This window comes from Vipera ursinii, assembly GCF_947247035.1.
Source record: "Vipera ursinii genome assembly, chromosome: 2".
Lineage (NCBI taxonomy): Eukaryota > Metazoa > Chordata > Lepidosauria > Squamata > Viperidae > Vipera > Vipera ursinii.
This window is the reverse complement of record NC_139513.1, coordinates 179865630-179889473: the sequence shown is the minus strand read 5'-3', so window position 1 is coordinate 179889473 and position 23844 is coordinate 179865630. Positions and strand designations below refer to the sequence as shown.

At 44.3% G+C, this 23844-nt stretch overlaps 1 protein-coding gene across 6 annotated transcripts in view; it reads right to left on the bottom strand.

Moving 5' to 3' along the window:
* The window catches only part of ILVBL (ilvB acetolactate synthase like), a 55126-nt gene extending 32901 nt beyond the window's left edge, over positions 1-22225 (bottom strand). For 2 of the 6 annotated variants that reach the window (XR_014491459.1, XM_083354684.1), the window contains exons 1-10: positions 21772-22097; positions 19269-19428; positions 18795-18996; positions 18591-18718; positions 18204-18342; positions 16260-16371; positions 5262-5361; positions 4799-4896; positions 4447-4583; positions 4150-4284 (exon numbers count right to left, since the gene is read on the bottom strand). Coding sequence is in view for 5 of the 6 variants with exons in the window: in XM_083354684.1 (XP_083210810.1) it covers positions 4150-4284; positions 4447-4583; positions 4799-4896; positions 5262-5361; positions 16260-16371; positions 18204-18342; positions 18591-18718; positions 18795-18996; positions 19269-19394 (1177 nt within the window). In the remaining variant the exon portion in view is untranslated. Of the gene's footprint in view, positions 1-4149; positions 4285-4446; positions 4584-4798; positions 4897-5261; positions 5362-16259; positions 16372-18203; positions 18343-18590; positions 18719-18794; positions 18997-19268; positions 19429-21771; positions 22098-22137 lie in introns of those variants that run through there. The other 4 variants (XM_083354681.1, XM_083354682.1, XM_083354683.1 and 1 more) reach the window with 4 other exon arrangements.
* Positions 22226-23844: the final 1619 nt, after the last annotated feature.

The following is a 23844-nucleotide window of genomic DNA, read 5'->3' as shown; positions in this document are numbered from 1 at the left end:
GTCTGGCATGATCTGTTTTTGACAAACCCATGTTGGCTTTTAGTAATGACTTTGTTTGCATCTAGGTGTTCGCTGATTAGTTGATTATCTTTTCCAGAATCTTCCCAAGTATTGAGGTCAGGCTGATAGGTCTGTAGTTTCCTGGATCTATTTTTTCACTTTTTTGAATATGGGAACTACATCAGCTCTTTTCCAGTCCTCTGGTAGTTCCCCAGTGCTCCATGATCTTTGAAAAATATAGTTCAGTGGTTCTGAAATCACATCTGCCAGTTGCTTGAGAACCTTGGGGTGTAATCCATCTGGTCCTAGTGATTTGAAGTCGTCTAGGCTGGACAGGTGCTCACTTACCATTTTCTTGCCTATCTTAACTTGCATTTCTATTCTGTTTTTTATGGCACTGTTTTCGATAGGTTGGACTGTTTTTTCCCTTTGTGTAAAGACAGATGCAAAAAACGAGTTAAATAGTTCTGCTTTCTCCCTATTGCTTGTCACCTTCTTGCCACTTTCCCCCACTAATGGACCAATCATTTCCTTAACTTTATCTTGTTTTTTACATGTTGAAAGAAGCTTTTTTTGTTATTTTTGACTTTGGTCACAAGCCTTAGTTCATTTTGAGCCTTAGCTTTCCTCACTTCATCTTTGCAGGCATGGACTATTTGCTGATATTCTGCCTTAGTTATGTGCCCCTTTCCACTTTTTATACTTGTCCTTTTTATCTTTATCAGAGAGTTCTTTATGCAGCCATGCTGGTTTCTTTTGAGAGCTGTTATTTTTCTTCTTTGTTGGTATTGTGCTAGACTGGGCTTTTATTATCTCATTTTTCAAAATTTCCCAAGCTTCTTCGAGTTGTTTTCCCCTTGAGGATTCTCATCCATGGACTCCTTCCCAAGCTCTAAGTTTATTGAAATTAGCTCTTTTAAAGTCCAAGACTCTAGTTTGACTGTGTTCTATTGCTTGTGCTTCTAGAATGTTGAATTCCAATATTGCATGATCACTTCCCCCCAAGCTTCCTGTGGCTTCGACATTTTCTATCATTTCATCTCTGTTTGTGAGAATTAAATCCAATATGGCTAATCCCCTAGTTCCCTTCTCTACTTTTTGGGAGAGAAAGTTGTCTGCTAGGTTTGTCAGGAATCTGTTTGATCTTCCACTTGGTGCAGAGTTTGTCACCCAGTTGATATCAGGGTAATTAAAGTCCCCCATTACTATTATGATGTGCTTCCTACATACCTTAGTTAGCTGACTAGCAAAAAGTTCATCTATTTCCTCTGTTTGGTTGGGCAGCCTATAGTATACACCTATGGCAATGTCATCCCCCCCTTTTATATTGACCCAAATGCATTCAAGACAGTTTTCATCATTGTTGTGCTCTATTTCTGTAGAGATATAGTTATTTCTTATATAGAGACCTCCTCTTTTGTTTGGTCTGTTTCTTTTAAATAATTTAAATCCCTCTAACTGTGTGTTTCATTTGTAGGTTTCGTCCCACCAGGTTTCCGTAATGGCAACAATATCATATCTGCCCTCATTTACCTGAATTTCTAGTTCACCCTGCTTATTGTTCATACCCTGTGCATTGGTGTATAGACATTTGAGTCCTTTATGACTGACCCTGTGTTTACTTTCTACATAACTTGTATGGAGCCTGAGTTCCCCTATTTTCTTAGATTACCAGGGGCAGGGATGTTCTGTATCAATTAACTTAAGCTTTTACTGCCCTGTACACCGCCCTGAGTCCTTCGGGAGAAGGGCGGTATAGAAATTCAATTATAAATAAATAAATAAACTCACTGTCCCCATTGTTTAGTTTAAATGTTCCTCCAGAAAAGCTGTGAATTTATTGCCAAGTAACTCAGTCCCTTTCTTGGATGGATGCAGACCATCTCTTTTGTACATTTTTTCATTGGACCAGCTACAGACATCGTGACTAATATAACCAAAGCCTTCTCTTTTATACCACTCCTTAAGCCACATATTGAATTCTGCTATACGCTGGCCTTTTCCATTTTGCTCCTTATACACTGGTAAGACCTCTGAAAAAGTGAGCCAACATCCGATTCTGCTGAGTTCCTGCCCCAAGCTCTAGAAATCATTCTGCAGAGAGAGTACATTGTTTTGGGACAGATCGTTAGTGCCAAGATGTACAATGGCATCCACACCACAGTCCTTGCTGGCATTCTTGGCTATTTTAAAAATATGCTTCTTGTCCCTACTGGCAGTAGCCCCTGGAAGACACCTAACCTCTTGATAGCAGTGTTCCAATATCTCAGGGGCTGCCACAAAGAAGAGGGAGTCAAGCTATTCTCTAAAGCACCTGAAGGCAGGACAAGAAGCAATGGATGGAAACTAGTTTTTTAACTCATTTTTTGCATCTGTCTTTACACAAAGGGAAAAAACAGTCCAACCTAACAAAACCAGTGCCATAAAAAACAGAATAGAAATGCAAGTTAAGATAGGCAAAAAAATGGTAAGTGAGCACCTTTCCAGCCTACACGAGTTCAAATCACCAGGACCAGATGGATTACACCACAAAGTTCTCAAGGAACTGGCAGACGTGATCTCAGAACCACTGAACTATATTTTTCATAGATCCTGGAGCACTGGGGAACTACCAGAGGACTGGAAAAGGGGAAAAAATAGATCCAGGAAACTACAGACCTATCAGCCTGACCTCAATACCTGGGAAGATTCTGGAAAAGATAATCAAACAACAAATCAGCGAACACCTTGATGCAAACAAAGTCATCACTAAAAGTCAACATGGGTTTGTCAAAAACAGATCATGCCAGACAAATCTTATTACATTCTTTGACCAAGTGACAAAATTAGTGGACCAGAGGAATGCTGTAGATATAATTTACTTGGACTTCAGTAAGGCATTTGATAAAGTAGATCACAACCTACTACTTGATAAGATAGAAAAATGTGGGTTAGATAGCATCACCAACAGATGGCTGACAGGCCGTACTCAGCGTGTGGTCCTCAATGGAACTGCATCTACATGAAAGGAAGTGTGTAGTGGGGTGCCCCAGGGCTCTGTTCTGGGCCCAGGGCTCTTCAATATCTTCATTAATGATTTGGATGAGGGGATAGATGGGGAACTCATCAAATTTGCAGACGACATCAAGCTGGCAGGAATAGCCAATACAGTACTCCAGAAGATACGCTTAAGATACAGGAGGATCTGGACAGACTCGAACACTGGGTGCTATCTAACAAAATGAAATTCAATGGTGAAAAAAGTAAGGTTCTACATTTAGGCAGGAAAAATCAAATACACATGTATAGTATAGGTGGTACCTTGCTCAATAGTAGTAACTGTGAGAGGGATCTTGGAGTCCTAGTAGACAATCACTTCAATATGAGCCAGCAGTGTGCTGCAGCTGCCAAAAAAGCCAACACAGTGCTAGGCTGCATTAACAGAGGGATAGAATCAAGATCACGTGAAGTATTAATACTTTACAATGCCTTGGTAAGGCCACACTTGGAATACTGCATCCAGTTTTGGTCACCATGATGTAAAAAAGATGTTGAGACTCTAGAAATAATACAGAGAAGAGCAACAAAGATGATTAGGGGACTGGAGGCTGAAAAATATAAGGAACGGTTGCTGGAATTGGGTATGTGTAGTTTAATGAAGAGAAGGGTGAAGGGTAATCAGAGGAAGAGGATCATTGGAAGAGGGTATATAACGAAGAGAAGAATGAGGGGTGACATGATAGCAGTGTTCCAATATCTAAGGGGCTGCCACAAAGAAGAGGGAGTCAAGCTATTCTCCAAAGCACCTGAAAGCAGGACAAGAAGCAACGGATGGAAACTAGTCAAGGAGAGAAGCAACCTAGAACTAAGGAGAAACTTCCTGACAGTTAGAACAATTAAGCAGTGGAACAACCTGCCTCCAAAAGTGGTGAATGCTCCAACACTGGAAGTTTTTAAGAAGAGACTGGACAGCCATTTGTCTGAAATGATATAGGGTTTCCTGCCTGAGCAGGGGGTTGGATTAGATGACCTCAAAGGTCCCTTCCAACTTATTATTATTAACAAGCCATGCCATTAAGCATCATCTTTTATTATCCTCTTTTCTCACCATACCAAATCCCTAGGAAATGTTCCTCACATCTTGCTTATTGTTGCCTTGAACAAACTCACCTTTTATGGCTATATTTGGTGTCCAGTTAAAATCTGCATTTTTAAACAGTTGCTCCTGATTCCTGTTAACAGCAATGATTTTGCTGTATTTGCTCAAGGCACGCCCATATAACAGGCGAAAATCACAGACTGTGCCTGAAAAAGAAAATAGAGGCTATAAACAGAAGACAATTGTTGGACAATCATTATATAATAACAGAAATATCTGCTAACCTCCCAATTCCCCAAAACTGGTCCAATGTTTTTCTGAAGGTCCCCTTCAGTAAAAAACCAATATAACACTCTCAGTTGAGCTACCTGCCAGAATAACCAGGTCTGCCTCCTTGAGAGCCTCACGCCGGTTTTGACGAATATGCAATGTACTGTTCTTTCCCAGCATGCCACGGGCCATGCCTCCCAGGAAACATGGAATCCCCAGTTCTTCTAAAGCTTCTCTGTAAGGAGAAGGAGGAAAAGTTCAGATATCTTTGCTATCTCTTCTCCTCACTTCTGTCTATTCATTTGAACACATACTTGTCACATCCTGTAGTTCCTCTTTCCAAACAATGGATTAATTCTACTGAGCAAGGATATTGTGCCTCAGGGACAGTGGTAGCCTAATGGTACATCAATGTTATAAAAGGAATCTCAGTCTAGGGCTCAGTCTTACCTAAGCTTCATTGCTGGGATTGGAGGGAGGGTCACTTGACTGCCAAGCAGTATGACTGGCTTCCTAGCCCTGCTGATCAGCTCCACACATTGTTGTACCTGCACAGAAGTATGTCCAGGAAAAGTTGTTCATAGTGAAAGCCAATGTTTCAGAGCAGCAACCTAATCAGTATTAATTGTTTGTGGGGATTCAGTGATGCATAATGGGGGCAATGAAAGTGACAATAATCCAGAGCTTTACTGATAATAATGGAAACCATTATTTTCTGCCTTACATTCATTCCCTTTTATTACTTTGCAATCTGAAAGACATTAAACGCTAGAATGATAGAAAAACAGTACATACAAGCAAATATCATTTTCATGACAAGCAAAAGATTAACAAATAATGTTTTCAATATCCCCTTTGACTTTTATGAGCTCAACTGGAATTTGAAAATCTTTGCTTAAAAAGGAAGTGTCACCTGTGCTTCTGTGGCTTCTGGCATGTTTACTGGTAGAGGTGAAATGTCTTGTGCTTCCCAAGCTCCAGCAAACAGGTTTCTCAAATAATTGTGCAGAAACCTAGTAGACAACAGAGAATACAAGAAAATCACTGCCACTATTATGGCTGCAAGGTAGAAGAGGATGTGGCCAAAACCATAGAAACTGAAGAATCCTATGTTTTTTATTGCCCTAATTTGTAGTTTACCAACTACCAAAAATGCTCAAGACCTTAATAATAGTAGATAAAGTAGTACAGCTCTCCTTGGTTGGTATATGGGACCGGGTCAACAAATTGCTGGATATCATGACTTAAAAGATGCTGGGAGGAAGGGGAAAAGAAAGAGGCCCCATCAAATATTTCTAAAAGCTACTCAATGGATTGTCATATGATATAGATATCTCACCTGTCCTTCACTGATTTACTTTTGTTTTTGGAGTGAGGCTGCCTCTTCTTTTGATAATTATTCTATCACATGCAACATTTTGAACATAAGTGGAATATATTACAAGAATTTGAATGAAAGGACAAAGTGGAAGAGGTAAGAAAGTTAAACTGCTTGAAATGAGAAAGATTTTAATTTAAATATTTCTCCTTTATAAATTTTTATTGTAAGAACCAGTTGATATGGTTTTTCATATGTGTGAAGAGAGGCAATGAAGGCCAATATTCATGGAAAATAGTTGGCATTTCAAACCAAATACCAAACACATCATGCTAAAGAAAACTTCAGCAACATGAGGAATGCCAAGAATCTATGGAGCATAGAACTAGTTGCCCAGTAAATTATACATACATATATGCACACATATATACATAAAAAGGGTGGTGCAGTGGCTCAGCAGTTAATACACTGAGCTTATTGGCTGGAAAGCCAGCAGCCCAGGTTCAAGACCCGAGTGCCACATGACTAGGTGAGCTTCCATCCTCACCCCAGCTCCTAGCAGTTTGAAAGCATACAAATGCAAGTAGATAAATAGGTACCACTGGTGGGAAGTAACAGTGCTCTATGACATCATGTTAACCACATGACTAAATATCTTTGGATAGCACTGGCTCAGTGGCCTTGATGAGCACCGCCCCCTATAGTTGGCAATGACTAGCAGAGTAAAATCCACAGGGACGCCTTTATCTTTTTACTTATATACATAAAAAGAGAATGCCTGCATGTATAATGTGTATACGCTGTATGTATAGACCAGCACCTCCAGCTATAAAGAGGAATGCACATAAACACAAAGTTTTTATCTGAGGTACAGATACAGTATACACCTCAAATTGTTATCCACTGGATGATATTGATATAATTATCTGCTATAAACTGTGTACTGCTTTAGATATTTCTAATTTTCAGAATATTTGTGCAGTAAGATACTAGGGGTATATTCCGGGGAACTGGGGATATATTTACTACTTATTGTTCTGACTGTTGTTTTATCAATGCCCTTATGTAACTTTATATAACACAAAATGCCCAATTTTAGGTGACCTCATCCCATCTGGGAACCTGCAAAATATTTGCCATTGCAAAATGACAATGCTTAGAGAGAAAATGACACAAAGATGGATTCTGAATTTTTCAGAGAAAAAATCTATTTAAGCCTGCATATGGGCTAATATAAAAGGAAAAAAAGAATGACATACTGTAGTATAGGTGTATACTACAAGTTACGCAACCAAGCAGAAGAATAGTTGAACATTTTGCTAATGTATGTAGGAAACACACCACAGTAGTAATGGGGAACTTTACTACCCTGACATGAACTTGGAGAAAATCTCTACAATCAGGTGGGAGATCGAGCAGGTTCCTGACCAATCTAGGTGACAACTTTGTCATCCAAAAGGCAGAGGAAATAATTACAGGGACAACTATATTGGATCTAATTTAACAGAGAAGAAATGATAGAGGGGGTGGAAGTTGCAGGAACTTTGGAGAAGAGTGATCATATCATCTTAGAATTCAACATAATACAGACACAAGCAATAGATAGAACATAATCAAACCAGTGTCTTAAACTTTAAAAGAGCTGATTTCAACAAAATTAGAGTTTAGGAAGGATTCCATGGATGAAGATCATAAAGGGGAAAACAACTCAAGAAGCTTGGGAAACCCTGAAAAATATGATTATAAAAACTCAGTCCAGCACAATACCACTGGAAAAGAAAAATTCAAAAAGAAATCCAAAAAGAAACCAGCATGGTTGCACAAAGAACTCTGATAAAATGAATGACAAAAAGGATTATAAAAATGATAAGAGGAACACATCCCAGAATACTAATACACCAGGATACAGCCCAAATCTGCAAAGATGAAGTCAGGAAAGCTAAGGCTCAGAATGAACTAAGAGTTGCCATAAATTCAAAACTAATTTTAAAAACTTTCTTTCAACACATAAAAAAATTAAAAAAAAGTCAAAGAAACAACTGGTCCTGTAATGGGAGAAGATGGCAAGGAAGTGATAGGCAAAAGGGAGAAAGCAGAGCTGCTTAATTCTTCTCTTGCATGGGTCTTCATACAAAAAGAAAAAACGGCCCAACCTATCAAAAACAGAACTATAAAAGACAGACAAAGAATTCAAATTCATAGGCAAGAAAATGGTAGGAGAACAGCTGTGGCTCCCATCTTCAAAAAATGGGAAGAAAACAGATCCAGGAAACTACAGACATCTGTATCTGCATAGTCTGACATCAATACCTGGAAAGATCCTGGAAAAGACGATCAAGAAACAGATTTACGAACACCTAGAACACAGGTCTGCAACCTGTGGCTCCGGAGCTGCATGCGGCTCTTTCGACCGTCTCCTGCGGCTCCCAGTCTTCTGTCATGTGCAGTCCCCCCCCAAAAAAGTGGGACTAAAAAGTTCAACCAATCAATTCAAATATGCAGGGTAGGTGCATATCTCGCCTTCAGTCTCCACTCTTCAGTCAAACCCTGTTCTGCGCATGCGCGCATGTACGCACATGCACACACATTTTTTGCGGCTCCCAGTTTTTCCTTTTGTGAGGGAACCAGTTCTGAATGGCTCTTTCACTGTTTCAGGTTGCTGACCCCTGACCTAGAAGCAAACAAAACTATAGCTAGAAGCCAACATGGATTTGTCAAAAACAGATCGTGCCAAGCATATCTTATTTCATTCATTGACAAAGTTACTAAATTACTGGACCAGCAAAATATTGTGCCCATAGTATACTTGGATTTCAGTAAATTTGATAAAGTAGAACACAACCTACTTCTTGGTAAGCTAGAAAAATGTGGGAGACAACATCACCAACAGATGGATTCAAAACTGACTGACAATTCACACACAACTTAATGCAGACATGTCAAACACAAGGCCCGCAGGCCGGATCCAGGGATGCCCCAGAGATGGCAAGGGACTGGCCCCTGCCCTGCCCAGCCCAGCAGACCCCAAACCACGTGCACAGGAGGCGGTGAGCGCATGGGGGCCGATGGTATGCAGCAGCAGGGGCTGCGTAGCCTGCTGTGAATACTGGACTGGTCCTCTAGCAGCAGCACGGCAGGGGCACCAGCAGCACGCAGAGTTGGGGAGGGCACATGATGTGGTCCACCGGACGTGCCTACTCTGTCCCATCTCTTTTTGGTTGGAGAGCAGGTCACCACTGGTCATCTCCTTAGCCCACTAGAGGGTCTTGCCCTTGGCCCGAGCCTGGAGCGCATTCCCCTTGTGCACCTCGGTATCTGCCGCAGTCACCAGCCACTTGCGCAGGTCCATTTGGCTGCTGCCCAGAGCTAGAGGCCCACCCAGCACGAAGGAGGTGAAGTGGTCAGCTAGGAACCCCCGAGTAGAGGTGGTAGAGCACACCCAGGGCCAGCACGCAAAAGACCACCCTGAGTGGGGAAAGCCGGATACCCATCGGCATCCTGGCTGCCCAGGCCAGCAGAGATAGGGGAGGCACACAATCCTAGCTGGGATTGGGGGGCCATGGCACCAATGGGGATCCGGCTTTCCCTGCTCAGGGTGGCCTTTTGCTTGCTGGGCATGGGCATGCTCTACGACCTCTACTTGAGCTTGCTAGCTGGCCGTTTCACCTCTTTTGTGCTAGGCAGGCTAGGCGCTCTGGGTGGTGGCGGCGGCCTAACGGACATGCACAAGCTGCTGGCAGCATCCCAAGGCGGGGCCAAAATGCATCGGGTGTGCAAGGGGAACAGGCTCCATGCACGGGCGGGCCAAGTGCAAGATCTGTGAGGGGGCTGAGGAGATAACCAGCAGTGACTGCTCTCCAACCACAAGCAAAAACAGATGGGATGGAGTAGGGGCCGGCAGGCTGTGGCTGCTGACAGTCACCATCAGCCCCCATGCGGGGGGTGCCAATGGTGTCAGGCAGCAGTGATCTTTAATGAAAAGTTGGAATTGACCTTTTTTCCCCAAAAAAACCTTCCTGTTTCCTTGCACGCAGCGGTGGCAGATCCAAAAGGAGAAACGGCACAGGGCTGGGAGTCAGGTAAGGAAAGAAAGACAATTTCTGAGTGAGGATCTTTTTCATTAACTGACCCACTTGTTTTGAGGCCGCTTTCCACTGCGTTGGTCTTGCCAACGGCCCGACTGCCCACTTCAGCATCCTCCCTCCCCGAGCCTCCAGTGCTCTACCTGCTGCTTTGGTTGGCCTGCCAGACCGCACCTCAAAGCCCTGCCCACTGCTGCCCAGGGCTGCAGGGGCTGGCCTGGAATGGGAAGGGCATGCGCCCCACCCTCCCACCACCATGCAGGGTAAGGTTACTGGTCCCAGCCCCGCCCAGATGCCCTCGCCTCCCCCAAGCGTTTTTTTACTAACCTGCCTTTCAGTTGCATTCCATTTCTCCGTTCACTTCTCAGCCTTCCCCACTTGTTTGTGGGACTATCAGTTAAAAAAAAAGTTCCATCAGACTTTCTAACTTCTTGAGATCTCATGAGAAGTTAGAAAGTCTGATGGAACTTTTTTTTTACTGATAGTCCCACAAACATGCGGCGAAGGCTGAGAAGCGAACGGAGAAACGGAATGCAGCTGAAAGGCAGGTTAGTAAAAAAAATGCTTGGGGGAAGTAAGGGAATCTGGGCAGGGCTGGGTGTGGCAACCTCATTCTGCACGGTTTCGGCAGGTGTCTGGCAGGGGGAGGGAAGCAACTTTTATTTTTGCACACAGCGGTTAATAATAATAACAACAACAACAACAACAATAATAATAATAATAATAATAATAATTTAATTTAATTTCTATACCGCCCTTCTCCCGAAGGACTCAGGGCGGTGTACAGGGCAATACAATAAAATACAACATACAAAAATTAAAAAATATTAAATATTACAGCCCAATTCAATACAATTAATACAATAACATTAAAATACCCCTAAACCCATCAGACCAGGCCGGCTTGTTCAAATAAATATGTTTTTAGGTCACGTCGGAAGGAGCGACGGTCGGGAGCCATCCGGAGCTCCACCGGTAAACAGTTCCACAGGTCTGGCGCACCCACAGAGAACGCCCTCCCCCTGGGGACCGCCAGTCGACACTCTTTGACTGATGGCACCCTAAGGAGGCCCTCTCTGTGGGAGCGCACTGGACGAAGGGAAGTTGATGCCGGCCGCAGGTGCTCCCGTAAGTAACCCGGACCCATGCCATTTAGGGCTTTATAGGTCGTAACCAGCACCTTGAATCTTACCCGGAGGACAACCGGAAGCCAATGCAGCTCGCGGAGTAGAGGTGTTACATGGGAGTGTCGGGACACCCCCCACAACTCGCGCGGCTGCATTCTGCACCAGTTGGAGCCTCCGAGTAGTCTTCAAGGGCAGCCCCATGTAGAGAGCGTTGCAGTAGTCCAAACGGGAGGTCACAAGTACATGAGTGACTGTGCGCAAGGCATCCCGGTCCAGATAGGGCCGCAACTGGCGCACCAGGCGAACCTGGGCGAAGGCCCCCCTAGTCACAGCTCCTATATGATCTTCCAAAGAGAGCTGTGAGTCTAGGAGGACACCCAAGTTGCGAGCCCTATCTACGGGGGATAATATCTCACCCCCCATAGTTAACGGTGGAATAATCTAAATTTCCCGAGACGCCGGCACACACAGCCACTCAGTCTTGTCAGGGTTGAGCCGAAGCCTGTTCCTCCCCATCCAGACCCGAACCGCCTCCAGGCATCGGGACATCACATCGAGGGCATCACTGGGGTGGTTTGGGGTAGAAATAAAAAGCTGGGTATCATCCGCATATTGATGATACCCAACCCCAAAACCACGAATGATCTCACCCAGTGGCTTCATATAGATGTTGAACAGGAGAGGCGAGAGGACCGACCCCTGAGGGACTCCACAAATGAGAGGCCTCGAGGCCGACCTCTGCCCTCCTGCCAACACCGACTGCGAACGTCCCAGGAGGTAGGAGGAGAACCACCGTAAGACGGTGCCTCCCACTCCCCGAAGACGCCGCAGTAAGATACCATGGTCAATGGTATCAAAAGCCGCTGAGGACTAGGACAGGACTAACAGGACTAGGACAGAGGAGCAACCCCTGTCCCGAGCCCGCCAGAGATCATTCACCAGCGCGACCAATGCTGTCTCCGTGCTGTACCCGGGCCTGAAGCCCAATTGGTACGGGTATAGATAATCAGCTTCCTCCAGGAACAAAGGAAGCTGCTGCGCCACCACACTCTCGACAACCTTCGCAAGAAAGCGAAGGTTGGAGACCAGACAATAGTTGTTTAACACAGCTGGGTCCAGGGCAGGCTTCTTGAGGAGGGGTCTCACCACCGCCTCCTTCAAGGCGGCGGGAAAAGTACCCTCACTCAAAGAAGCAGTTATCACTGACTGGAGCCAGCCTCGTGTCCCCTCCCGAGCCGAATATACCAGTCAGGAGGGGCGCGGGTCCAATAAACACGTGGTGGAGCTCAGCCTCCCTATAATCCTGTCCACCTCTTCTGGAGTCACAAGATCGAACTCCTCCCAGATGACATCGACAAGACCACTCATGTTCTCACCGGCAGACTCTGCCCAGTCAGAGTCCAAACCGGTCCGGTTCCGAGCGATTTTGTCTGACAGATGCTGGCTAAACTCCTCGGCACGACCCTGCAAGGGCTCCTCCCTCACCTCCCGATTCAGGAGGGAGCGAGTCACCCTGAACAGGGCGGCTGGACGATTGTCTGCGGACGCGATGAGGGTGGCAAAGTAGTTAGACCTCACCATCCTCATCGCCATGAGATAAAACCTCGTGAAGGATCTTAATCGCAATCGGTCGGATTCAGACCGGCTGGACCTCCAACAGCTCTCTAGGCCCCGTCTCCGACGCTTCATTTCCCGGAGCTCCGCAGAAAACCACGGAGCCCACTGGGATCTGCACCGGGTCAGGGGCCGCATGGGTACAACTTGGTCGAGTGCCTCCATGGCAGCCTCCACTAAGGCCTCGGCCGAGCTGTGAACTAGGGCGGCAGGTGGGGACCCAAGCGCAGCCTGGAACCGCTCAGGGTCCATTAAGCGCCTGGGACGAAACCATCTAGTTGGTTCAACAACCCCATGACGGGGATTGGCAAAATGGAAGACCAGCCGCAGGAGATGATGATCGGTCCATGACAGGGGCGTGACAGTTGGAGAACCCTCACCCAGATCATCTAACCACCGGCCAGATAGAAAAATCAAATTGAGCGTGTGACCCCCCCCATGAGTCGGGTCCTGAATTACTTGCGTCAGGTCCATGGCCGTCATGGAAGCCATGAACTCCCGAGCTAACTCAGATGATCCCCCTAGGGATGGTAGATTAAAGTCACCCAAAATTATAAATCTGGGGAACTCAATCACCAACCCCGAGAGGATGTCGAGAAGCCCAGGCAGGGCTGCCGCTGCGTGACTAGGCGAAAGGTACACCAGCAGCAAGCCCAACTGAGCATTAGGGCCACATCTCATGAGGAGAGACTTACACCCGACTATTTGGACAACGGTGGCCTCCCGCGGACATAAGGTCTCCCTCACAACTACCGCCACACCCCCGCCCCTACCCTGAGCCCGAGGCCGGTGAAGCACCTGGAAACCCGGAGGGCAAATGTCAACCAGAGGGACACCTCCCTCTGGGCCCAACCAGGTCTCCGTAATGCAAGCCAGGTCCGCACGCTCCTCCTCAACCAAATCACGGATGAGAGGAGCCTTATTGACTATGGACCTGGCATTAAAATACACCAGCCTGAGCTCAGGTGGCTGCACATCCCCGTTCCCGGGACCACGGGACAAAACCAGAGGGTCGGAGCGCATCACCGCTTGGAGACAGCGGGGACACACTCCCGAATGTTGATACGGCCCTCTGTTCGAACACCTGCTGCCATTCCCTAACGTCATGGGAATAGGTAGTCCCACACCCTGCTCCGGGGCCCCGGAGGCAACCCGCCCAAGCCCCGTCCGACCGTGATCTATTCCAGGCCTGGCCTGACCAGCGGATGGTGGACACCCCTCAGAATCCAACCAAAACCGTAAACCCTCCCCTCTCCCTAACCCTATAAAATATTTCGATAAAAAACAAACCAGGAACCTCTTCTTAAATTTTTACAAGAGGTTCCTGTCCCTACCCAACCATCTCTCAGGGTCCCAACAATTGGGCCCGTCATCAAGAGGAGAAATAAAAAAACAGGCGGGTTGCTCCCAGGAAGGGGGGGCACCCCTGAGAGCAAATAAATCCGTGCTGGAGTAGTGTAAACGAGCCATAGTTGTCTATGAGAGTCCAGCAGGGCAGACCCATGATTAATAGGATCTTGAATCAGAAGAGGATAGATGTCCAGACCGCCAAACCAACTCCACTGCCACTAGAGTTGGATAACCTCTGAGCAGGCCGGCCACCATCCTCTCACGACAGTCACAGGCCTGGACCAGGAAGCGGAATGGAGAATACATCCAGGGTAAGGCCTACCCCCCATAGAGCTCACACCTCAAGGGGGATAGCAGATGGTAGTTCCGAGCCACTCTCTCACAGTGGCTCGGAACTCAGTGGCTCCTTCTGAGTCTTTAAAGGGGACGGAAGTCAAAGAGACAGTTACTGGCATAGATATAAAAGTCTGCTGGATGGTAAAATAAGCAGGTGTCCTGAATGCAAAAGTTCTAGTCCATATCCAGAGAAATTGGGCGATAGGTGGGTACAGCACGGGCTGATGGAGTACAAAGGAGCTATAAAGCCCTCTTTGCCAGTCACAATAGATATTATTGCTGTTCCTCACCATTCCGCAAGTCGCTCTACACACCGGTTTTCCACACACCGTACCAAGCCGCAGCTCTACCGGCTCCGAAAGTCAGCTGGCAGAAGCCATTACATGCCAAAACCAGCTGGTCGGAGCCTAAAGATGCCTAAAGCAAAAAGTTTTTATAAAACCCAGCTTAAAAAGCCTCTTGCCCAGGGAGATTTTAATGCAGGTTGCTCATGCACAGGACTGAAGGCCTAGGATTGAAACGATGGTGCACATGCCCAGAGAGGGCTCCACATGCCGCCTGTGGCACGCGTGCCATAGGCTAAACACCACGGGTATAGAATGTCCTGCTTGAGCAGGGGGTTGGACTAAAAGACCTCTAAGGTCCCTTGCAACTCTTGTTATTTTGTTATTCTGTTAAATATTCTATTGGGAAGAAACAGTCAAGAATCCATTATTAAATAACAGGGAAAGATTATCAGTATAAAATATACAAAATATATGAAAAGGATTCAGATTATAAAACATAAAATCAGAATGCAGGGATCATATAAGGCCATAGAGCAAATACTTGGCCTAAAGGAGAGAATCGATAGTAATAATAAGATAGCAATAATTATTTTTTGTAAGATTAGGAAGCATGTAAATTATAGTGAGCTAAGATTTATTACAAAAGTGCTCTTGGTGCTTATACCAAATTCTGATTTAAAGTTATAGACCAACAGCCAGCACCCTGAAAATAACCTGGAAATTAATTTGATTCATCTACAACTGGAACAAAATAGCTGTTGCAAGCTCAGCTTCTGCACCTTTGGAATTTTGAATCTAGCCTACTATACAGGTCCCCTTAGAACAGACCACAAAAATCTAGTTTAGAAATAATTAAAAATGGTTTATTGATTAGAACTATTTCAAATAACTTCAGCTGGCATGTTAGCCTAAACTGATAAACAGCATTCCTTGTCACTACTGTCAACCAGGGATGCTTGGTTGATTAGATCAAAAGTTGCTTTAGAGATGGTATTGGTTCCTTAAAGCTGCAAATTTTCCTGGGCTCAAACTGTCACCATGTTAATCCCAGAAAAATATGCTTTTGAATTAATTGGATACAAATAGCATCTCACACAGAACAGTTGAAAAAAATTCCAAAGTAAGAAAAACAGGAAACATGCAGAACTATTATTTCTGCAATTTAGAGAAATATGTTGCATTTAAGTATGCACTGCGAGATGGTTCTGTAGAAATACTCAGCCAAATTTAGAAATTGTCCTATGAAAAGGAAGAGTTAACAAGAGAAATCTTTCAAATATGCTTGTTTTACTTTAGAGCAGCAGTCCCCCACCTTTGCAGCTTGGCGTCCTGGCTAGGGGAAAAAGAAGGAACTGGGCTGTGTGACTAGCGGGCTGGTCCGCACACAGCCCATGCACAAATAGTGGGCTGGTGCAAGTTGAACTGTGAGCGCTCTGGCCAGCCACTCACACAGCCCAATTCTCTAGACCCCTGGTGTAGAGAGATTCTCAGGAAAATCTAATTTTTAAAAAATTTAAGAAAAATAATCTAGGATACCTGGAATTGTCCTAGTCTTTTTTCATACTTTCCCTGAACAATCAGAAACAAAATCTAGAAATGATCAGTGTTTAATGTGTATAGATGTATGTGTGCGCGTGCAGTATGACAAAAAATATTCCACAGCAGCATCCAATGCACATATTAATGAACTTCCCCTTGGTTTTCTATAGCACAACAATCTATCATTGGGCTTTCTTTGAGCCAACTGATCCATTAAAACCTTTCCTGATAGCGAAGGGAGAACAACTCACAACTCACCAGTTCACGACCTTTCCTTTCAGGCTCTTGGGGAATACATTCCTAAGTATCTCTCTTTCAACCAAATAGTAAGGATATAGAATATCCAAAGGAAACTCCACAAACACAGGGCCTATAAGAATAACAAAGGTTTTAGTGGAAGATAAAATGTTTAAAAAAATCTGTAGTTAAATGAATACCCATATCTTATATGGCACTATTATGTCTTATAATAGTGACCTCAATATTGGAAGAAGGACTGTCTGCCTACTATAGAGGAGTGGACGCTTAAAGTGTCAAATTTAGCAGAAATGGCTAAGATTTCTGCTTACTTGAAGGATCATTCACAAGAAAGATACATTTCGGTTTGGAGAAGATGGATAGATTATATTCAGAAAAAATATGGGACTAAAAAGTTCCATTTAGCTTATGAGTAAATTTTAGATTGTTATAATTTAATTTTTTTTATAAGTTGGATATTTTAGAGTGTTTGTAATTATGTTATAGGCAGGTTAAAGTGTATTATGTATTTGGTTATTTATATAGTTGATCAATGTTAGTTAGATTATGATTACTATATATTTGTAACCCTGTAACCAGCTTTGGGAAGTGGGGGAGGGGGGTTTAGGGGGGGTTGGGGATGGGATAACATTGTAACCTTTATAAAACTTTTCAATAAAATAAAAATAAAAAAGGGAAAAAAAGGAAAAAAAACCCAAAAGACAAAAAAAAATAGTGACCTGACCATGAGCTGGGTCGTAAAGAAACAATCCATTATACCATTCCAACATGCTAGAAAAATATGGTTTCTACGAGACCATTCAATGACCATTCATTCTTACTCTTTAAACAATTTACCAACTGTCACATACTGTTCTAAAATTATCACTGATGGAATATTTGATTTTTTGCTCTTAACTTTAAGAAACGTCAAGATTATTATTAATACAGAAAATGCAATTTTAGTATTCTCTATGAAGCAAGATGACAAAATAAAGCTATTAAATTGATCAAACAGTAAAACATACTTTAATTTCTTCAGTACTTAAAACCTTTTGATCATTGGATCAGACAATTGCACATCCAATCTTTCTTTTTTGTTACCAAGCAAACAAGACATTTATAACCACATTGTTTTTTCATATTAATAAGACTCTTTTCAAAGATGGAGCATCTTTTATCTTCAGAAAACATTAATTAAGTACATTACCCTGCCAAGATCATGACTATGCTTATCACAAAACTACTAAAACATTTGGTTTGTCTTCCCTTGGACAATTTTCATCAATATTATAAATGCTCAAAGGCTGGAGACCAGACAGTAGTTGCCTAATACCTCCAAATCCAAAAAAATTCAGAAATGTTAGTTCTGAAAGTGGGAATTCTCTGCTGGGTAGCAGTGGTGTTTCCCTGTATCTGATCTTCTAAGGCATGGCATAAAGCTTCTGAAGCCATTTTACAGCAGAAGGGAGGGAAGATTGTCTTTTAACCAAACTTCAATGTACCAAAGAAAGGTAGTCTCCTCCCAAATACATAAATAATGTCTTCAGACATGTTGAGAATCTACTTCTGAGGATTAGATAGGAAGATTAAGAACCAAGGAGATGTGTGAAAGGTGTACTATCCCCAGACCCAGTTGTTTTTCAAATGTTGAGCAAACACACTGCTGAGAGCGGGTACTATTCAGAAATAAAGTGTTATGCTAAAATAAAAGAAGTGTCTCTTTTAATTGCTTCCAAGTTGCTTTGGATAAGTTCTTGAAATTCCACTTTACAATGGTTCTGGCCCAAGGGAAAGACTTCCTGATTTTCAAGAGCAAAGCAAAAAGCAATCTAAATCAAACATCCTAACAAATGGGACAGAAATAGCCTATTCCAGCAATCACTCGTACCAAGCGGCCCCTCTGCTCAGAAACTGTAATTATGGGCAAGCAGGCCAGATTAATTCCAAGTCAGTAGGACATACCTGGAGTGTTACACTGGGCAACTGCAATTGCTTTTCGCAGCACAGGAGCAATATCTTTGACAGTGTTCACTGAAGCACAGAATTTGCAGAGTGGCTTGAATAGAGATAATTGGTCAATATCTTGGAGAGCTCCTCGGCCCTAAGAAGAGGAAGAATGGAGAGAAAAAACTGAAAACTCTTATACTCATCCCACATAGAAATAATTGATTTTACCATCAGGTACACAAATATTTATAAAAAAGTGGCTTGTTTACCACACAGATGCTGTGAAAAGCTAATTTAGGTTTGGGAGAAAGCCTGTGTATCTAATAAAACAAATCAGCAATATTAGCAAATTGCACCTTTCTTCTTTTTCAAACTTTAGGGCCAGTGGCTAGAGCAGCCTACCTTCTGCAATGTGCCTGTTGCCCCTCCAATCAGCAACACAGGAGATTCTGCCATTTGGGCGTTTTTCATAGCTGTCACAGTATTTGTTACTCCAGGTCCTGCTGTCACTGCAGCAACTCCCACTGTTCCTGCAACAGAAAAATTCAAAGTGTCATTGAGTCTGTGAATTCCTCCCACAGAAAGTAAAGTAGTACAAAGGAATACCTGAGAGCCTGGCCACTGCATCTGCTGCAAATACAGCAGTAACCTCATGCCTTGTGTCCACAACACGAATGCCCAATTTCTCACTAGCCACCAAAATGGGGGAGATGTGTCCACCCACCAGCGTGAATAAGTAGCGCACACCATGAGCTTTCAGCACCTCTGCCACTATCTCCCCACCATGCCGGGTACTTTTAGGGTCCACCTAGAAAGGATAAGACCTGTTGATGCTATTTTACAGAAGACATACAAAAAAAAATCTGGTTGCCACAATTTTAATACATAGTCAGAGGAACGAACTGCAGGTATAAAAAAGCTAGGGATAGTTTTAAATTTTTACTCTCTCTTAGAAGCTACCTGCTAAAAATATTTCATTATCTAAATATTTTTCCAAGAATACTGCCTCCACTGAGGATGCAACAGATACATATGATTCCAGCTGTTTTATTTCACAATTCTGTTGTAAAATGGCTTTACCTGATGCCAGAATTGATAAATCAGTCCTAGTTTGTGCACCAGCCCAAGAACAGTTACTGTAAACATTCCCAACAGTGCCAGCACCCACATTGAGGAACTTTCTAGGCCTAAGTTTTCAGCCACCATGATGAGATTTATTAGCTAGAGATACACTTCAGTTCTGAAAAAGGAAACAGACACAAAAGTGGGATTCCATTAGCTATATATCATCCATGCAGCAGATTTTTAAACCATACTAACATTAAAATTGTAGTTTATTTCATATGCTATTCCAATTGTTTACAAAAAATAAACAAATATAACTGTAAATAATGCTATTAAAATATAATTTAATAACACTTTATCTAAGATAGCCTAGATTGTACTAAAATGGTCAGCAAGTAATTTCTAGCATGACTTGAGAGTTGCTCTAAGTCACAATAGAATACTGTGGGGAAGAGTAGAAATAACAGAGATCTAAGAAAGGAAACAGCATGCATTTGTGAAGGCGGTAAAGCAAAGGTGGCATTCTTGATCAGAGAGCAGGAGAGAAGAAGAGAAAGGATCAACAGCCACTTGGATACATTTAGGTATTTGAAAATGAAACCTGGGAGGAAGAACACCAGTGCTTTTTTTGTAAAAGAAAAAGGTGCCGGAACTCACACGTCATACAACCCGCCTTGCCTACGCTACAAGGTTCCACCCAAAAAAGGTGCCGGAACTCCTTTCTGAGCGTTCTATGAGAAAAAAAGCCCTAAAGAACACTATATACTGCCAGAAGCTTTAGATAACACTGTACAGCAACAAAATTTAACATACTCAATTTGAAATAACCTGTTCAATATTTGACAGTTGATCTTCCATTCTATTTAATTCTCTTTAATCATTAAGAAATCATTATGAATTGCAATATAGTATATGTCTTGACACAAAGAGGGAAGACTAATGGTTTACTTCAGGGGTGTCAAACTCAATTTCACGGGAGGGCCGCATCAGCATTGCGGTTGCCCTCAGGGGCCGGGTGGGTGTGGCCAGGGTGGGTGTGGCCTACTAGGTGGGCGTGGCTAGAGTGCATATGGCCTACTGGGTGGGCGTGGCCAGCTCTACATCGTTGGCATCAAGGGTGCCTATGGGGGCCTGGGCAAGAGTGGGACAGACCTGAGGGTCTCTGGCAGAAGGGGGGGTTTCTGGGCCAGGGCCAAGGCAGTGGGGGCCGTTCCCTCACTGTTTCCAGGATGGCTTCCCGGGCCACATGAAACCACTTCGTGGGCCGGATCCAGCCCCCGGGCCTTGTGTTTGACATGTCTGGTTTACTTGATCCCAGAAGCTGAAAGGCAGGGTGAGGGAAATATATGGTACATATTGCTTAACTAGGGAAATCAAGATTTTCTACAGTGAGAAAAATTTAAGATAGCAATAATGAGAAAGTGGCCAACTCCCAAGCCTTGCAGAGATCCAAGTTGATAACTTGCAAAATGGAAGTTGTACAATTTGAGTTGCATCAAAGAATCAAAAGAAAATTGATTTGGCAATCCAAGAAGTTAAGTAGATGGAAGAGTGTCAATGCAAAATTGGTACAAATGCTGCATGTGGAAGGGTCTCATTTTTTCTTAGGTGCAATTTGTGACTTAGCTTGATCAGGATTTTGTTTCTAGAATGGCTAACCCAATATGTGAAACCCTCAAGAGCACAATTAGCCTTGAAAGCCTTTCTGCTTCTGATGCTGGAAACAGTAGTCATGTATAACTTTTTCTGCATGAATCTGTCTTGTTTTGTTAGAAGCAATTAAGATCTCATTACATTTTTGGTAGCAAACCTATGAAAAATATAAAATTAACCACTATAGGAACTTAGAGTAGGGAATGGAGGAAAATAATCATATAAGCCAAAAATTGTGTTCACTTAGGTATACCAAATTTGAAACATTATTTAATGCTTTTCAATTACTACTCACATTATTCAGAAGTCAAAATTTTTCTTAATAGGCACAAAATGAGTTAACAGTGGTCTCTCAGTCTGTTAATAACATTTCTCCTTAACCTTAAGAAAATAGTATGCTAATTTCAAGTGCTTCTTGGAAATATTTTTAAAGTGTGGGGAAATTATTTGGAGTATGAACAATGCCCATATGAAGAGGAAATAGCCACCCTGCTGAAAGTAGATTATTCCAGCCATTGGCCTCTAGTGAAATTTGCGCCTAAAACTTCTTAATATGAATTACTATATTGTATCCTTAAACTACACTTCCTATACAGCAAATCTAGAATTAAGTTTGTATTCTCAAACAAATAAACATTCATAAATTATTCATAAAGCAGTAATAAATTCATCTATGAAAGAACTCAATTTGTCAACGGGCAGTAGCCACTGCAATTGAGCATGTGAATCCACTCAGATCATAGTTTTTTAAAGTGGGAGATACATGTCAACTTGCCCAGAAGAAAGCTCTTTCTACTTTTTCTCACCAACCAACCCCTACACCCCCCCCCGCTGCTAATCTCTCTCCGCGGAATTGCTTGCCTACCTAGAAGCTCAAATTATAACATCGATTGACTCCATATTTCTCCGACCAGTCTTTCGGGGAACATCGTGTCTGGTGGAAAAGCTGCAGGACTGAAAGGCAGGGAAGCAGTTGGCACCATGCGTCTCTGCAGTGGAAAGTTCGCCGCCGAAGGAATGGTAAAACGCCCAGATCGCAGGCTCCAAACCGGCACAGGAGGACATTCGCGGAGGTACAAACTACACTGCGGTATTGATTATGGAATTCAGACTCTTAAAAGTCTGCCACGCCAACCACGAAAGTCCAAGGGTGGCTTTCCCTCCATCCTCCCGTCTGCACTCCGGCACCTGATTCTGGAAAAGTGAGTGACCTTCGGAGCCTTCAACTTACCCGAGCCACGAACTACGGAAGCTGGGGAAAGCAGGTAGCGGACTGCTGGCGGAGGAATGGGAGATGGCGGGCCGGTTCGCTGTACGGGTAAAGGCGTGAGGCGGAACCGCCTCTTCCGGCGCACGCCCCTTTCGCCCCGCCGGCGCCAAGACCTGTGGAAAGAAGAGGCAACTTGATTGGGAACCATTGCTGCCATTCATCGACTCAGGTGCATAATCACGGAGCCCGGGCGGTTTGGAACGCCATTTCTCCGCCTCTGGAAGGTCGGCTGCGGTCTCTTGCCCGGCCGGGGTCTCTCATTCAGAAAACAGGGCGGCCATGGGCCGCTGAAAATCCAGATATTTCCGGTCTCGAGAAATAAAAATCACACATCCGCCCCCTCCCCCCCCCGAGCAGGAAGCGCAAGTCTCAAATCAGGCCCGACCGTCACTCTGGCCCTGCTGCCCAGCAATGTTCCCGCTTCAAATGGCTGCAACAGGCGACTTCGTGCAGCGCGCTTTGCGCGCCTTTCAGTTCGCAGCATAAGCAAAGCGTAGCTCACCATGGCTTTAGGGTATGCTTGGCCCGACCGTATTGTAACTACTCGCTGTGAGGGCCGTTAAGATGGTCGGCGCGCGGAATAAAGTCCGCAGCAAGGACTTCCGGGATCACATTAAAAACTCCCTACCTCCCCTCACCCTGCAATCTTCCACAGGTAAAGTTAGGGTGGGAATAAAAGCAGCCAAGAGTGTTAAACTTTCATCAAAGACTTAAAATATTTATTATCCTGGCATGCATCACGGAAACTTGGTTGGGCCCGGAGGGAGGGGTCCCTCTGATTGATCTATGCCTTCCAGGTTTCCGTGTGCTACATCAACCTCGGGCTCAGGGTAGGGGAGGTGGCATGGTGGTCGTTATTAGAGAGACCCTCTGTCCACGGGAGGCCACTGCCCTTCAGATAGACGGATGTGAGTCCCTCCTCTTAAGGTGGGGTCCTGGTGGTCAGTTGGGCCTGCTACTTGCATACCTCTCTCCAAGGTGCGTAGCAACGGCTCTGCCCAGGCTACTTGACGCCCTCTTGGGATTGGTGGTTGAATTTCCTAGACTTATGGTTCTGGGAGATTTTAATCTGCCTTCCCTGGACGGTACATCGGAGGTGGCCTGAGAGTTCATGGCTTCCATGATGGTCATGGACCTAACCCAAATTATTCAGGACCCGACTCACGAGAGGGGAAACACACCTGATCTTATTTTTATCTCTGGGCAGTGGCTTAATGGTCGGGGGGGTTACTCCAACATCTCAACCCCTTTCATGGACAGACCATTATCCTGTAGTTGGGCCTCCGTCACGTCACACATACCCCACTGTCAGGAGGCGGAACCGACCAGATGGTTCCGCCCCAGGCACCTGATGGACCCAGATAAGTTCCAGATGGCGCTTGGATTGATTCCTACCTCCCTCTCCCACAGCCCGGTTGAGTCCTTAGTTAATGCCTGGCAACAGGCTGCTTTGGAGGCTCTCGACTGCGTTGTGCCTTTGCGGCCTCTGACCCGGTGCAGGTCCCGGCTCGCTCCTTGGTTCTCCAAGGACCTGTGGGAGATGAAACGCCAGAGAAGGGGCCTAGAGAGCATTTGGAGAACCAGTCAGTCCGAGTCTGACTGAACACAGTTAAGATCCTTTTCTAGATCTTATCTTGTGGCAATGGAGGTGGCAAAGCGCGCTTACTT